Raw genomic sequence first — 15570 nt, 5'->3', positions numbered from 1 at the left:
CCACCCCGACAGCTGTGTAAACAAACACACGTCTTGACATATGCATGCAAGTGCGGGAGGAATAATGGTAAGATTACATTATTATTGTATGCGTGGATGCATATCTTCTAGTACATACAGATATGAAAACAGAACACAGCATACGTACTCTGTATATACGTCTCGGTCAGGTCCCGCTGGGGAGATGTATGTGCTCGGTAAGTATGATTTCTCCAGTTGTCAGTGCACCGGAGTGGGCGTTAGAAGTTAGAACACCGCCCAAGCTTACTGTTCAACCATCCGGCCAGATTGAATGCATCCTGTGCACAGTCGAATGCATCGGCGACGCGCGTGAGGATCGGTGCCCAGTCTGAAATCTCGTGGAGAGCGCGGTCGCGAAGGATTTCGTGGACCCGGTAAGACTGAGCCTGAGCGGCCTCTGGATCAGCGGACATGGAGATGTGAGACTCGACTATCTTCCCCGATTTCAGGCGGAGAAATACATGGGTCTGGGGGAAGACCAGCATTAGGCCGGCGTTAGTAAGAGAGGCTTGGTTATGGTATGATTTGTATGGGAGGTTTTCGGAAGATACACGTACAGAAGGATGGAGATGGGGCGGTGGAACCGGTCTTGGGCGCGGATCGTCCTCTGTCGGTCGAGTAGAAAACGTGAACTGCGGGCATTGGTTGTATGTCCAGTCCAACGACTGAAACTCGCTTTTTAGCCCTGGCCTAGAATGCAATACGCCATGCGGTAAGCGACGTACCTGAAATTCACGAATATTTTCTTCGATTTCTTCGACACCAACCACGGTATTATTCGTGAAGGCGCCGACGGTCCAATTACTACCCGATCGAAAACCCGGTTCGTTATGAAGATCCTGGGCGCTGAACAATGCATCCGCTTCCACGTTGTACATCAAAGCGAACTCCTCCATGATGCCGGCGACCAAAGACTGCATGAGATTCGCTCCCGTCCGGCCACCGAGAGAAGAGCATACATTGCCAATCGGAGACCTGACACTCTCAACCCCCTTCGCTCGCAAATACGGCCGTGCAGGGGATCTCAAAAAGGATCCAATCGCATTGAGATTTGGGGACTCAATTAGACACGTCCCATGGTGTAATGCTCGAAAGCTCGACAGCTTATACGCTGAACCGGAAATCTTGACGGCGCGAGGCGTTTTCTCCACAGGCGGACTCTCGGCATCATTCATACTGACCTTAACAACTTCCCTTGCAGGTGGTTGATACGAAGTACCCTGACTCATGACAATATCATGCCGGGCGTTGACACTTGTATTGGCTGCTCCCAGTTTGTGTAGAGCTCGAACAACCATCTCAGCGTGCTTATCGCGATGGAAAATTGGCTTGGGGCATATTACGCTGAAGTTCAGGTTCCCTTCATCGTGAAATACGGTTCCGCCGCCGGATTTTCGCCGTAACAATGTAATCGGAGGTCCCGAGTATATCGTGTCACGTTCCAAGCTTCCTCGCCGATCGAGAAGGTGTAAATTCGTCTCAAGCCATGGATTCTGATTTCTGCCAATAACGACGGTGGGACGATTTACGTAGAGAAAAAGGATTTTCGATCCATTGGGCGTATTTTTATAAAGGTAATTCTCAATTGAGAGGTTGATATACGGGTCAGTGGTGAGGGATTGGTAGATCTGGTGTTCGGCGGAGGTATCGCTAACGAGGATTGGGAAATCGGGAAGTTGGTGGGCGGAGTGCAGAGATTGTTGCTGAGAGAAAGAAAGCCGCAATGACTGTTTTAACCGGGGTAAATTTCCCGTAGAAGCTTTTGAAAACAATCCCCAATGCAATTGACGTAGAGGGAGCATTGGAGGCGGAGGGGCGGAGGGAGGGTGGAATTCTCGCCGGCGGAGAGTTTGGCCGCGGCGGAAGTTAAGAAGGGCGGAGGCACTAGGCCGTTCAAGGCAAGGCCCATTTCGCTGAGTCATCGACAGCTTCGATATCGGAGCTTATCGAAGCTTCAGCAGTGAAGACTCATCTTTTCCAACGGTACGAATATTTAAACATCTACAGCTTAAGCGCTTAAGCAGAGGCGTAGAACTATTCTAAAATAAACCAAAGTGGTGGTTTAGCCATTTTTACCTCGCTCTGATTGCCCCCTCTTTGTACCACTGCCCCGCCAAAATGTCTACTTTCGGAGAATATTTCAGGGTCACTACGTACGGTTTATTTTCGTTTCCATTATTTTCTCGTATACCCCGATCTAATATCTCTCAGATATGGTGAATCCCATTGTCGCTCAGTTGGTTGCATTGTCGATGGCTGCCCACCGGGAATGGAGTTGTCGGAAGATGATATCCAACCTCAGATGACTCGCAGAAGACCTGGACAAAGCGCCCTCACCACGCCTAGAAACGAGAAAGATAGAGTAGAGATTCAATCGGGTACCGAATTTGGCATCACATTGGGCACGCCAATTGGTATGATTGTGAGAAACGAGGATCAACGACCCAAAGACTATGGAAATAAAACAATGGACATGTATCCTCGACCTAGCCATGCAGACTTCACTTATCTAGAAAAATATGGTGTCAAAGCCAGTAGCGGCGGTGGCAGGAGTAGCGCACGAGAGACTATAGGTAGGCTACCAGCACTATGCCTGCTTGATGGAAGGTCACTAACCAGCCCCGAAACCAAGGTCGCGTTGCTGCCGGCGCAATCGCGGAAAAATACCTTCGGCTGTCGCATAACGTTGAAATCACTGCATTTGTATCATCAGTCGGCAGCGAACATCTCTTTCCCCCAACACCTGAACATCCCAGCGCCTCTACAAACCCTGACTTTTTAAACCTCCTGGAAACCATTAATAGAAAGACCGTTGATTCCTTCGTTCCTATTAGGTGTCCAAACACTGAGGCAGCTCAGCGAATGACCAAGGTTATTGAACAATTCCGTGACAATCAGGATAGCATTGGCGGGACCGTTACATGCGTTATTCGGAATGTACCCGTTGGCTTGGGAGAGCCGTGTTTCGACAAACTTGAAGCTAAACTTGCTCATGCAATGCTTAGCATTCCTGCTACTAAAGGGTTTGAGATTGGCTCTGGTTTCTTAGGTTGTGAAGTGCCGGGATCAACCCACAATGATCCATTTGTTGTCACTACAACAGAAGTGAAGAATGAGGATGGTACACCCACCAACACTCAACGTCTCACTACCAAAACGAATAATTCGGGTGGTATTCAGGGAGGGATTTCTAATGGCGCTTCCATTTACTTCCGTGTTGCATTCAAGCCACCAGCGACCATTGGACAAGCTCAGACAACCGCAACCTACGCGTTTGAGGAGGGTGTTCTCGAGGCCAAAGGACGTCATGATCCTTGCGTTGTACCACGTGCAGTGCCAATCGTAGAGGCGATGGCGGCTCTGGTTATCATTGATGCATTGATGGCACAGAATGCTAGAGAAACAGCAAAAAATCTTTTACCTCCCTTGTCTAGGACTATTCCTACACGCCCAGCGAGCATGCAACCTCAGCCGTAATGACATTGGCATTATAAAGAGTTTCATTGGCTTTTGGGATCACGAAATAAAAATGTTCGCAATTCTATTCCTCAATTTGAGAAATCCACATGTGAGGGACGTTTTGCTGAATATTTTATTGCGGGGCATAGCAAATTGAAATATAGAACCTTAGATTTAAAATTTAACGTGACGCTCATGAATATGGTCTTCTGTCCTTACAACACGTTTGATACACTGAAACCACCCGTTGCTTGTAGTCTCCGTTAATAGAGAGGCTATTGTACAATAACCAAGTAGCGATAAAATATAACCTTTGCCTATACAACATACAACATAAACTGGGTGACTCTTTTTTGAAGAATACTTTCTGGGGTCCATAGAAGATAGTCTCGCTATCTTGCCAGGTCTGTAGTGCTCGCAGCTTTCTTTTCATTCAGAAAAGTCTCTAACTCAGCAGGCATTGGCGCCGATTGTGGGCGACAAGGGTGATATGCCAATGGTGACGTGAACTCATATGGCCTGCGGGTTTGTCGCATTTGTACAGCAGCGCTTGGTCTAGCTGGCATAGCTCTGTGACGGTACCCTAGACTGTTTCCTCTTTCTGTTCTAACTCTGTCATTAGTAGTGGTCAAGCCGGCGGAGGGCCCTATATGGCTGGCCCGTTTACCGAATCTTCCACTAGAGTCTGGCAGCTCAGGTGGCATGTTAACATGATATAATAGCTCTTGTTGAGCTTGTTTCTGGTTGTATTTCGAACGGGCACGACGTAGAAAAAAGCATATGGACAGAAAAATGAGAGTAATTCCGGCTGCAACCGAGCCAGCTACGATACCACCGATCTGGCCAGCGGATAGGTTAGGAACAGAAGTCGAGGGGAGGATTGTTATGGTAGAAATGGGTGATATGGAGGACGAAAGTACTTCTGAAGTGGTTGTCGATTCCGGTAGGGTTGAAGTTAGGAAGTCAGTTGATAATGAAGCCATCGTTGACGATAGCAACAATGTGCTAATTGTTGCAGATGACGGTTCTCCGCTTGCTCGTGTAGAACTCGAAGATATGCTGGATATGTTTTCCTTTTTCACACAGCATTGGATATCATCTGACCCAAGACACGGGAACAGCTATGTACTACCCGTTAGTTCTAATATCTCAGATCTTGGAAGTAGCAGGGCAATACCGCATCTGTGCTTGAGAAGAATTTGCCTTTAGGACACTCATCTTTTTTATTCCTACAGAACCCTGTCCCTTCCACTACAAGACATGACCTGATGACACAGCACTTTTTTATCAGTCAGCATTGTGGACAAGGCCACCACTACGAATACAAGAGGAACATGACCTCACCTGGATTTCATCAGAGCCACCTGAGCAAAAGCCTTTCATTGAGATGCCAGGACCTTAAGATAATGAGCGGATATATAGGGGTAAGGAATATGCAAAAGTACGTATTTGGGAAGATCGCACATCGTTTTGTTGGCATGCAAATACCCTCTCCCTGGTCAGAAACGCACGCATCATTAGGAGTATCGCCCTTTTGCGAGAAATGGCGTCGAGATCCCAGGAATTTTTCCAGGCGGCCCATATTAATGAATTGTAGTATACCGTTGCTGGACGGGTTGGTAACATTAACTGAAGCGGGGTGTCCATTGAACCCCAAAATAACACTATATACGACCCAGAGGGAACAGAGGAGGCAATCGCTAGTGGTTAAAGTAGCATCACTGATAGTAGGGTATGGCGAAAGCTTTAGGAATAATTATTTTAATCTCCTTCACCGCATGGTGGCCTTTTGTAAGAAGATCAAGCACGGTCCCAATTGCATGGTAGCAAGGTAAGGAGTCGTGCAGTTCTGGCCAAACAGCCATCGAACATGGTATCATAGCGAGCAAACGTGTCAGCTTCGTTTTGTCATCGCAAAATTCCAGCCCGAGGTGTAGATTCCACATTGCTCTTGAGCTAGCTAGACCACATAGAGTCCTGATCGGGGTTCAAGCCCAACATATTCCAACCTTATTTGGCCCGTGTGGCCGTTTCAAGTCACATCGCCAGCGGTTGTTGGTCGGCTGGAGCTGAACAACCGCGTAAAACTTCTCTTTCCTTCCCGTCCAGCATAATAAAGGCCCCCCTAGTGACGTTTCAGCTGTTGGGAACGGATCTGGTTGTCTGGATTCGGTCAAGCAAGTCTCAAAGGCAGCGAGAAATAACAGCTACAATTGCTGCTTTATAAAGGTCGGTACCACATAGCCATAGGTCAAGAATAGCTTGGAAAGCTCCTTATGCCCGGAGGCGCCAAGATAATAGTTGCTTGATATTTAATTGTTTAGTGAACAGCACTTCCCATGCTGACAAGTTGCTGACATTGTGGTCAGGTCGGCCCGTGCACATGCCCCTTGTATGATCCATTGCTTGGGTGGACACAGATTGAGAGAATGCTGTATTTAGAAACCTGTTATGTGTGAATGATAGTTGGAAGACGTAATCAAAATAAATATCTGTAGGCAAGCCAATATCAATGCCAAGTTGGTAGTAGGGCCAGTACGCTAATTTAAGAATCAAATGAAAGATGCCCAGCAAAGAGAATACTATATCAATAAAACTCGCTAACCAGCCCTAGGCAGGAAACTGCCAAACAGCAGAAAACACCGCCCACAAGTATGACTCTTGTTGTAGATGAATACAAAGTTAAATGCATGCCTGTCCACCATACACTGCAGATCCGCCAGATAGAGCGCCGAAAAAGGATATCATAAGTTTCATTCATCAAAAGGACATGGATCAAAGACACGATAGAATTTGGCAAGTGGACAGGGAAAAAGCGAAGATATGTGTTATACTACCGCCGACGACTTCGAAGGGAATAGCGTGGAGTAGGAACTATATTTTTCATAGGTATGGGGCTATCTTCTAAGCTGAGGCCATTAATCGAAGGGCCCGGGGTGCGATGACGAGCGGAGAGGATAGGAGATGGTGGCTCCGATATCGTGGACGTGTCGTACTCAGCAGAGGAAACCGATGTGACGGATGCAGGGGACATGAAACGATCTGTGGAACCAAAGGACGAGGAGAGAAGCTGCGATTGAGTAATTGTCGAAAAAGAAGCTAGGGTAGACTCCGCTTTAGGGACGGGGTGAGAGGTGCTTTGTCTGTTGAGTGTGCTCGAATTTGGATGCAAGGGTTGAAGTGCGGGGGAAGGTTGATACCGTGGAGGTTGCTTTTTAGCCGGTGAATGATCCATTCGAAGACTAGGCTCCGGCTTTGATAGGAAAGAAGCGCGGGTGGGAGTTCGTTCTCCGCTAGAAGTGGAGAGAGATGGCGACATTAACGGAGGCGTTTCCGGTCGTCTATTCTCTGGTTGAATTGGGGCCTGCGCAACAACACTCGGTTCCTTTCTCTCGAACAAGAAACGAAGCCCGAATAGCTCTTGGCCTGTCAAAAAGGATACGAAGTATATTCCAGCATTATCAAAAGTTGTAAACTCCTCAAAGTGGCCTGTGCGAGTCAAGGCAAAATAGGCACAGCCAAGTAGTTCAGCCACGGATAAAAATATATCAGTTGTTCTCCAATGAACCATGGGTTTCATCAATAATTCAAGCAAAGAGAATCCGGCCACAAGGAAACTAAGGGATAGCACAACCGTTTCAGTGGTGTTTCTGGGTAAGCCCAAAGGTCGAGAGCCAACCCATAGCGTCAAGCCAAAAACCAAAAGGATGCTCTTCAAGAGATGGAGCGGTTTATTTGCTACAGGCTCGCTTTCCGCAGTTTTCGATTTAGAATGCCGTTCGCCTTTCCCTGGGCTATCTGCAATGGAAAATGCCTTGTCAAATAAGCTCTCCAGACCAGTCTCCGCCTTAAAATCACTTTGGGGAAAGAATTTCGGAGGTGCCATCACCATGTCACTTGATTTCGTCAGACTTTTGCTGTCATGAGACGTTGCAATGGTTGGTTGTAAAATTGGCGCGGTATGGAAAGGGTTGGGTTTCTCAGGGGGTCTAACTAAAGGTGTCGGCCTAGGGTTGCGGAGCTGCCATGATGGCGGCTTGGGGGCTGGAGGTAATTGTCCTTGAAACGGGGATGGAACAACAACAGGCTCAGGTTTTCTTCGGCTTAGATGAAAGCTGGGTTGAATCGCTTGCTGATGGGAAGGAGTCCAATCCATGGCATCGGAGTCGTATGAGGGGTCTAAAGGAGGAGTTGGAGGTATATAGGGCTCTGGAGTGGCGGCACGAGGAGCAGCGAGTTTTGTAATCGGAAATCGCGGTACATCATGACTTAGGCTAGGAGCTGCTGCCTGAGAGATCGAAAGGGGTGGCCGTGGGCCATCTTTGTCAGTCCTTGAATTTGTTGTAGTTAGAGAGTCAAGATTTTCATTCCACGAGACAATAGGTTTAGCCGAAAATTGAATCGATGCTCTGGAGGCAATGGTTGTCTAAAATCATCAGTTCCCTATCCGTCTTAGGTACAGCGGAACTTACAAATAATGTGAAGAGTCCTATAAAAATATGAATCGCTCGGGAAAGGTTGGGATTAAGGTCGGTGATCGATGTATCTTGTAACATAACCCAGCTGATAAATCTGGCAACGAGCGCAACGATCTGTATTCGATAATATTCACGCACTCCAGTTATACGACCAGACCGTCCACTGACCTTCGATCGAAGTTGCGGATTCCACCACAGCGAGAAGACTCCTAGAACCAATGCTAGCCCAGCATACGGCTGTAGTGTCATTGCGCATTCCTTCGACATACAGTACGTTTCAACACCTTGCCAAAAACATTGTGAGAGAATCTTGGATGGCTGTGCATATTCTTGGTACTCAAGAGAATATCCAATATCTGGTATACAGCCCGTGATATCCCAGAGCAGCTGTCCAGTAATGCTGGCCCAAAAGGATACAGCACCAGTAGAAACCAAAAGACTGCGCCATCTCCAGTTGCCTTTATTGCGCCCGGTTCTGCCGCCCCTACTACGCTCCATCATGCGTCGTAAATGGTCGGCTTTCGCCGCATATCCCGCCTGACGAATGCGCCCAATGACTTTCGGTTCGCAACGTTCGCATACTTGTGGGTAGCGGCTCTCGAGACTCTTTCGGTATTCTGGGTACGACGCTTCGTAAGCGTCATAATCCGGGTGCGATTGAGGTGGAAGATAGGATGCAAGGGTTTCGGTTAACAGGTATTGGTTTTTTAGGCACGTTGAGCAGAATATGGATGAATCTGAAGATCGATCTACCTGCGCATGGGAGAGAGGTCGGGCGTATTGGGGTTGGCTGGGTTGAAACGATGCTTCAGCGGGCGGGGGGTCCGTTATCTCACCATTCTACATCTTAAGTTAGCTGTCTACCGTTGTGTGAAATATCATACTCTTGCAGTGCGCGGACAACACGCATACCTCATCGAGATGGTTTACTGCCTGGCATTCAGAACACCTCCACTGACGTGTCGAGCCCTTCTGAGGCTTCGATGACCGGGACCCACAATAGAAGCAATGAAGGCGCTTTTGGAAAAAAAGGGCCATGGCGCCCTGCAGCGTAATAGCGACAGGATTAGAGGGTGCGCGATCGCAGATGGCGAGTAAACAGTCCCTAAACACAAATTTCGAGGAGTTAAGCTGCCTAATCGCCGGATCTGCGCTAGCCGCTTGCGGCCACCAATAACAGCATTGAGGTTCCGTCCAGATTGTCTTCTATCAAAAGCGAAGTCCAGGGGTACCCTCAAAGAGCACCGGTTACTATTATGTTCTCGATTATCACCATGGCAGATCTGCATGATGTTTAATTGGGCGCTCTCCTTTCTCTCCCTTTCTCTCCTAGGTGACCCAAGACATCTGGAGATCCCTAGTCCTTTCATTTTCTATCTTCTTCATGATTGATATATTTCAGATAGGCGTGCTGTTCACTTGGTAGCTACTTGAATTCTACAATGAGTGCTGCAGCTATAGCTACAGCAATTTGTATAGTTGCTGCCTCAGCAACGTTTTTTGTTATCTCGGTTGTACGTGGCTTTTCCAGAAGCGAGATGTTTGATATGGTTATTTCTAAACTTCTCTAATAGGTCTACCTGACCCGCCTCACAGATGTTTCAGCTAAGCATGTCAGGTCGCGCCGCGGTATTCATCTTTTTATTGTACTGGGGAGCGGTGGGCATACTGAGGAAATGCTATCTATGATGAGACATGCGCGATTGAATCCTGGGATGTACTCGAGACGCACCTATCTTGTAAGCACAGGAGATTCATTTAGTATGAAAAAAGCCGCAGAACTTGAACGAGAGCTACTTCAGCTCAACCAGTTCTACAACCAAGCAGGAAAAGGAAAAGTTAAGAAACGCTCCGGCAACAACGTTATGCGTGCCAAATCTCCGAGTTCTCAAGGAGAATATACAATTATTACCATTCCCCGCGCGAGGAAGGTACACCAGAGCCTTCTCACTGCTCCCTTTTCGACTCTACACTGCTTCTGGATGTGCTTACTGGCGCTCCGCGGAAAACATCCAGATCAGATACGTTCAACCGTTGCGCCATCCCAAGCCTTGGGCTATCCAGACTTAATTTTAACAAACGGTCCGGGAATGGCAGTCTGTGTTATTGTAGCGGCGAGGATATTACGCTGTGTCAGCCGGGGGTTTATCACGGATGCGCCGCGCTCTGGAAAACGCGGCAGATCGCGCCACGATAAACAGAGACGATATCTTCGGACTATATTCATTGAATCCTGGGCACGTGTCAAAACGCTGAGCCTCTCCGGGAAGCTTGTCCTTCCCATTGTGGATCGGTTTCTTGTTCAGTGGAGCACCCTGGAAGGATATCAGAGCTGGAATGGAAAGAAAGCTGAGTATGTCGGGCAGATACTAAGCTGAAGGAGAAATTGTCCTATAAGATCTCTTCTTGCCAGGATTGAACCATATTGAGCTTCGCATACGTTAGGTCCGATATACAATTACACGCCGAAGTTTTAAAATCAGGAATAAACCCCGTTTGCGCTTAGTTTGATGCTTAGCACGGGATAAATCTAATATTATTACGGTCTATATCAGGTATTAACACTACCATTTTGACTGGAGCCACCTGGCACACTATACCTACGTCTGTATCTTCTAGTATCTCTTGGGCCATGTTGGAAATTCCACATTCCACCTACTCCAAGTACACCCTCTATGGTGCCGTTGGTTATTTTCAAAGATATATTTAGCCTTTGACTGGGTGTAGAGAGGTGTCCTTTCGTCAAAGGATTGCCCCCATCTGGGAAAGTCGGTGAAGGTACTCCGTAGTCCTCAGGAAAATCAAGACAAGAAGAGCCCTGTGCTTTGAAGGAATGGTTGTGCAGGGCTACAAGTCACCTCAGAAAGTTGGAAAACAAAGCAATATCCATATCTCTTTACAAGGTAGTGGACTCAAGGATTATACCATCCTGGGAGTTGGGGCATGTACAAAATTGAATTTTTGGGGGTGTGAAGCACGACAGAAACACTCAGCTGTCAGATTTCGGGACCCTAGGAGGTAGAGAGTCTGTATTCAGTTCTCTAGTAAAGGCTTCAAAGTCCAGCGGACCCGGCTAGCAAATCACTACTTATTTGTAGGAAGAAACCCATAAAATAACTACCCTATGCGCAAAGCATCACTGTCATTCTTGTGTAAGGATCAAGGATGCTGTTTTTAGAAGACCTGGGCGCAAACTACCAAGGTTCTCAGAAATCAGTGCAGTTCAATGAAGTTTGTTTGCAACGCCATGGTTCTGTCAAAACGTATTCTACGCTATATCCATGCTACCAGGTTTACGGCAGAGATAATCAATCAGTCATTCAATCAAAATCGTATCTAGCAACCGGTGACGTGTCTATGTATGTAACTGGGAACACCACTTTTCTATCCAAAAATAACACTCTCGATCTATCAGCCGCAGTGTATTCAGACTCTTCACTTTGTGCGAGAATTTGCAATATTCAAGACCAATATATCCGTTGCACCCAGATTTGTTAACTCATCCATAACTGTAGCTATTAATTTTTTTTCTACCATAGCGCTGACGGCTACCCAACCATTTTCCTCTATTGCTGTTACAGTTGGAGCCTGCTTCCCTGGTGTGATTTGTGATGCCTGAGAGAGAAGGTCGCGAGAGATGTTGTAGTGACAAAGCACATATTTATTAGCATCTAGAAGTAATTATTAATTTTAGGCAGCTATAGCGGGGATTTACTAATACTTACTGATTACGCCCTGAATTCTTGAGGTAATGAGATTAACAAGAGGGTTGGAGGTTCTGTGGGACTTGATAAGGACTGCAGTGCTTTGAACAACAGTATCAATGGCTTTGAGGCCGGCCGCTCTCATAGTTTCGCCAGACTCTGTTTTTTCATTAGCCAATGTCGAGGTACTCGAGATACGTTGTACTTGCCAACCAAGTCAACAATGCCATCTGCAACACCCAACGCACATGCAGCTTCAACACTTCCACCAACATACTTGATTTTAGTCTGAAGGTGTTCTCCTCCATTTACTCCCTCTAACTGCGAAAAGTACTTCGTAGCTAGACCAGTAAAGCTAGTAACCACATTCTTTCCCACTAGATCCCTGACAGCTTGAATGGGTCCATTTTCAGGCACCTGAACTTGGAGCTTGCAGCCACCGAATTCAAGGTCAAGAAGCTCTTCCACGCCGGATTCCTCATTTTGTGGAAGATGTGAATCATGCTCTCTGACTTGATCCCGGCCTGTAATACCAAGGTCGACACATCCATCCCCAACAAAGGTTGGGATATCAGCAGCAGGGAGGAAAATCAGAGCAATGTCAAGATTCTTGACCAATGCAATATCAAGGCGGGATTCGCGGCGGAACTGGACGTCGGAACCAGCAAGGAGGTCGAGCACGGCTTGCTGCAAACGGCCCTCTATTAAAATAGAAGTTAGCAGTTGAAAAATATACGGATAGCGATGCTTGATTTCGGACACCTAGTGTGCTGTCCTCATTAAACCACTGCTGAGTAGTAGAAGGCGGGGCTAAAAAGAACATGGGGGATGTGACTTGCTTTTAGGAACCGCAAACAGTAACCGGCCTTCGAGACTTGGAGTAGCCATTAGCTGGTGCTCTAAGAAAGCAGAGATCGGTCGCGACTCACTGATTGACTAAATCCATGGGTGTGACGGACTCAAGCAACTACTATCCTCACTCAATTGGGGTCCTTGCGCGTCCTGGAAGACGAGGGGTTTTTCGGGGAGAAATAGAAGAAGGCCCATTCTTCTTGTAACAAAGGAGGGCAACCCAAGGCCCTCTAGAAGCATGGAGTTCAGAAATCTGCTCTTTTCTGTCTTAGCAGGTCGCGGTAAAGATTAATTTCCTGCCTAAGGAGGGATGACGCCTTCCAGGTGTATTTTGGATGGTGAATCAGGAGCTTCGACGCCTACACATGACCCCACCGTCTGGCTCCCCCACCGCCTATCAGGCCCACCGGCACCAAGGCGCCACGAATGACAGCACATCAAAGCGCGTAACCAGCAAATCCCAGGGCGAAAAGCAACTAGAAATCCGCTTACGAGGTAATTTCTCTTCTTCAAGGGCCATGTCAAGCTTGTCTCCAATCCTGTGGCGAGCAATGGGTCTGTTTAGCCCTGGTCGATGCGCAGCGCTAGCCAAGTCACTCAGGTACAAGGAGAGTGAGCGAACCCTGGGCACGGAGGGAACAAGGAGCCGAAAGCTATGGGAAAATTTGACTACCACTTACTATTGCATGCGCCGGATAACAAGAAATTTATTACACCTGGGGTTAATCAAGTAGGAAAATGGGAAATGGGGCAAGAATCACAGCTTAGGGGGGGAAAGCACAGCAGCATAAAGGGTATGTGTGCAACGAGAAACACAATTTGACTTGGACGAGGGAACAAAAATCGCAGCCGTAGAAAAGAAAAAGACACGTGCTGAAAGGGGGGAGGGTGTTGCAAAAAAGCCTGAATGACATTCCTGAAGAAGAAAAAACGAGGCAGGCATAGGAAACGAAGTACGCGAGTGATTAAGTTCTTTGACCGGTGGGTACTGCTGAGGGAAACGGACAAGATCGCTGGCAGGTCTGTTTGAACAAACACACTGCAAGAAAGCAATCATGGGGCAATCAGCGTTTATGACAGAGCTCGTTCCAAAGAATTTGACTATGCCTCCACTTGATCCCGAGACATGAATCGAGCGAAACAAACCCAAGTTCCAAGCACAGAAGAAAAGGATCACAGCGTCGTCTTATTTCTCGATCGCTTGCGCGCCGAAAATATTACCAGTCCAAGGGCCCTAAGACAGCACAAAGTTGCACAGTCGAGGGACCGCCAGTTGAACAACCGAGAAGTAAAACGGGTCCTGATTCCAATGAACAAGAACATCTCTAGAGACACACTCCGTAATAGGAAATAACATCGACCAATTGGACAGTCAATTTCATCGCAAGAGCAAGGCTGATGGAGACCGCAATTATCCACAATGCCATAACTTAGAGATGACAGAGTAACCCACGGAAAAGATCTATCCAGGCGTGACGATTCAAGCTGCCATGAAAATTGTCCCTTGAGGAAGCCAATGCAAGTGGCCATCCCGGAAGATCAAAGCCATTTAGAGAATCTTACAGATTTTCTTCTTCTTGTCCGTCTTGGCCAAAAGGGCAGCACGAGTAGCGCACTCGAAGACCTCACGAACGCCCTCACCGGTTCTAGCAGAGCACTCGAGGTACTTGTAGGCGCCAATCTTTTTGCGAATCTCCTCGCCCTATATAAAGTAAGCCATTTGTATTTCCATAAGAAAGAAGAAAAGCGTACCTGCTCGGGGGTAACTGGCTTTTGAGAAGTCTTGTTCAATTCTTCAACGGTGCGGGGGTCGTGGCGCAAGTCCTTCTTACATCCGACAAGGATGATAGGATGGCCGGAGCAAAAGTGAAGAACCTCAGAGATCCACTGAATTTTTGTCAGCATGAGAAATTTAACTAAGCAGATGTTTCCCAGTAAGCTTACCTTCTCTTGAACGTTATCCAGCGAATCGGGGGAGTCGATGGCAAAGCAGATGAGAATCACGTGAGAGTCTGGGTAGGAAAGAGGGCGAAGACGGTCATAGTCTTCCTGTCCGGCAGTATCCCAAAGTGCAAGCTCAACGTGTTTTTGATCAACTTCAACATCTGCAACGTAATTCTCGAAAACGGTTGGGACGTAGACCTAAGGAAAGCAGAAGTGTTAGCAGCCTTTAGTCATGTGCCACAGCGCTTGACACAAGGTCATAGGTAAAAATGCCCTCGATAACGCGTCAACGCAGGTATATTCGAGCGGCTGAAGGACAGAAGGCCTGCAGAGAGAAGCTGACCTCAGGGAAAGTGCCCTTGGAGAAAACACTAAGCATCACGTCATTTGTTAGCCATTTGAACTCCAACAACACACTAGCGTCTTTTCCAGAGAGCAAAGATGAGGCGGAAGCACTTACATCAAGAGACAAGTTTTTCCACAAGCACCATCACCAACAATAACAAGCTTACGGCGAATCTCAGCCATCTGCAGAGAAGAGAGCCAAGGGAGGTTAGCCAGACAGTTTGACAGCAAGTGAAGGCTCAGGAAGGAGGGTTTCCAGAGCGAGAGGTAGTGCAGCAGATGCAGCGAACAGGAAGGGCTTTCGGGCAGAGTTGTTTAGGGTGGGCTGGGGTGCACATACTGTTCAGTTTCTCACTGAGCTGGTCACCAAGGAGAGGAGGCTGAAGATCAACAAGGGCAGATGGGGATGGAGAAAACAGGTGTCAAGAAGCAGGGGGCAGTCAGAGAAGGAAGTGGACGCTGAAGATGGTTAATGAGAGATGGAGAAAGATGGAAAAACAGGTGGTTCAAGAGAGAAGCAGAGAGAGGATGACGAGAGGATGTTTGAATAGTGATGGGGAGAGAGGTTTTGAGGGCCAGCAGGCAAAAGGCACGCCAGGTTTAGTTATGGTTGGTTTTGAATCTAAGACCGTTTGGGTCAGTCTGCAGGCGCTGGCCAATGAGTGCGCGCTGCCGACCGTACAGGAGGCACGGCCGCCGACACCAGCACTCCCTGCGCGGCCGCTTCACTGCGTTGTTTGCAGGTGAATTCCTGCTGCATGGCACTC

The 15570-nt window shown here is 47.6% G+C and overlaps 6 protein-coding genes across 6 annotated transcripts; 2 read left to right on the top strand and 4 right to left on the bottom strand.

Moving 5' to 3' along the window:
- Nucleotides 1-239: 239 nt before the first annotated feature.
- LOZ57_002179 (uncharacterized protein) lies at nucleotides 240-1823 on the bottom strand (the record flags this gene model as incomplete). Its single annotated transcript, XM_049251257.1, has 1 exon — nucleotides 240-1823. One exon carries the CDS (start codon nucleotides 1821-1823, stop codon nucleotides 240-242), a length of 1584 nt encoding a protein of 527 aa, XP_049109557.1.
- Nucleotides 1824-2139: 316 nt separating this feature from the next.
- ARO2 (bifunctional chorismate synthase/riboflavin reductase [NAD(P)H] aro2) lies at nucleotides 2140-3498 on the top strand (the record flags this gene model as incomplete). Its single annotated transcript, XM_049251256.1, has 3 exons — nucleotides 2140-2174; nucleotides 2233-2594; nucleotides 2654-3498. The coding sequence occupies 3 exons, from the start codon at nucleotides 2140-2142 to the stop codon at nucleotides 3496-3498; spliced, it is 1242 nt and encodes a 413-aa protein (XP_049109556.1).
- A 2815-nt stretch (nucleotides 3499-6313) lies between these two features.
- On the bottom strand, nucleotides 6314-8996 carry LOZ57_002177 (uncharacterized protein; the record flags this gene model as incomplete). Its single annotated transcript, XM_049251255.1, has 3 exons — nucleotides 6314-7906; nucleotides 7953-8798; nucleotides 8871-8996. 3 exons carry the CDS (start codon nucleotides 8994-8996, stop codon nucleotides 6314-6316), a joined length of 2565 nt encoding a protein of 854 aa, XP_049109555.1.
- Nucleotides 8997-9400: 404 nt separating this feature from the next.
- On the top strand, nucleotides 9401-10336 carry ALG14 (UDP-N-acetylglucosamine transferase subunit; the record flags this gene model as incomplete). Its single annotated transcript, XM_049251254.1, has 2 exons — nucleotides 9401-9472; nucleotides 9533-10336. The coding sequence occupies 2 exons, from the start codon at nucleotides 9401-9403 to the stop codon at nucleotides 10334-10336; spliced, it is 876 nt and encodes a 291-aa protein (XP_049109554.1).
- Nucleotides 10337-11393: 1057 nt separating this feature from the next.
- On the bottom strand, nucleotides 11394-12485 carry HIS1_1 (ATP phosphoribosyltransferase (ATP-PRTase) (ATP-PRT); the record flags this gene model as incomplete). Its single annotated transcript, XM_049251253.1, has 4 exons — nucleotides 11394-11629; nucleotides 11684-11866; nucleotides 11911-12363; nucleotides 12425-12485. 4 exons carry the CDS (start codon nucleotides 12483-12485, stop codon nucleotides 11394-11396), a joined length of 933 nt encoding a protein of 310 aa, XP_049109553.1.
- A 1578-nt stretch (nucleotides 12486-14063) lies between these two features.
- On the bottom strand, nucleotides 14064-14986 carry RHO1 (GTP-binding protein Rho1; the record flags this gene model as incomplete). The annotated part of the gene is made up of 5 exons (XM_049251252.1): nucleotides 14064-14216; nucleotides 14267-14401; nucleotides 14459-14656; nucleotides 14802-14829; nucleotides 14919-14986. 5 exons carry the CDS (start codon nucleotides 14984-14986, stop codon nucleotides 14064-14066), a joined length of 582 nt encoding a protein of 193 aa, XP_049109552.1.
- Between the last annotated feature and the right edge of the window lie 584 nt (nucleotides 14987-15570).

The sequence above is a fragment of the Ophidiomyces ophidiicola genome (assembly GCF_022830035.1).
Source record: "Ophidiomyces ophidiicola strain CBS 122913 chromosome Unknown scaffold_6, whole genome shotgun sequence".
NCBI lineage: Eukaryota > Fungi > Ascomycota > Eurotiomycetes > Onygenales > Onygenaceae > Ophidiomyces > Ophidiomyces ophidiicola.
Note: the sequence above shows the minus strand (reverse complement) of the source record. Positions and strands in the feature narration are given on the sequence as shown.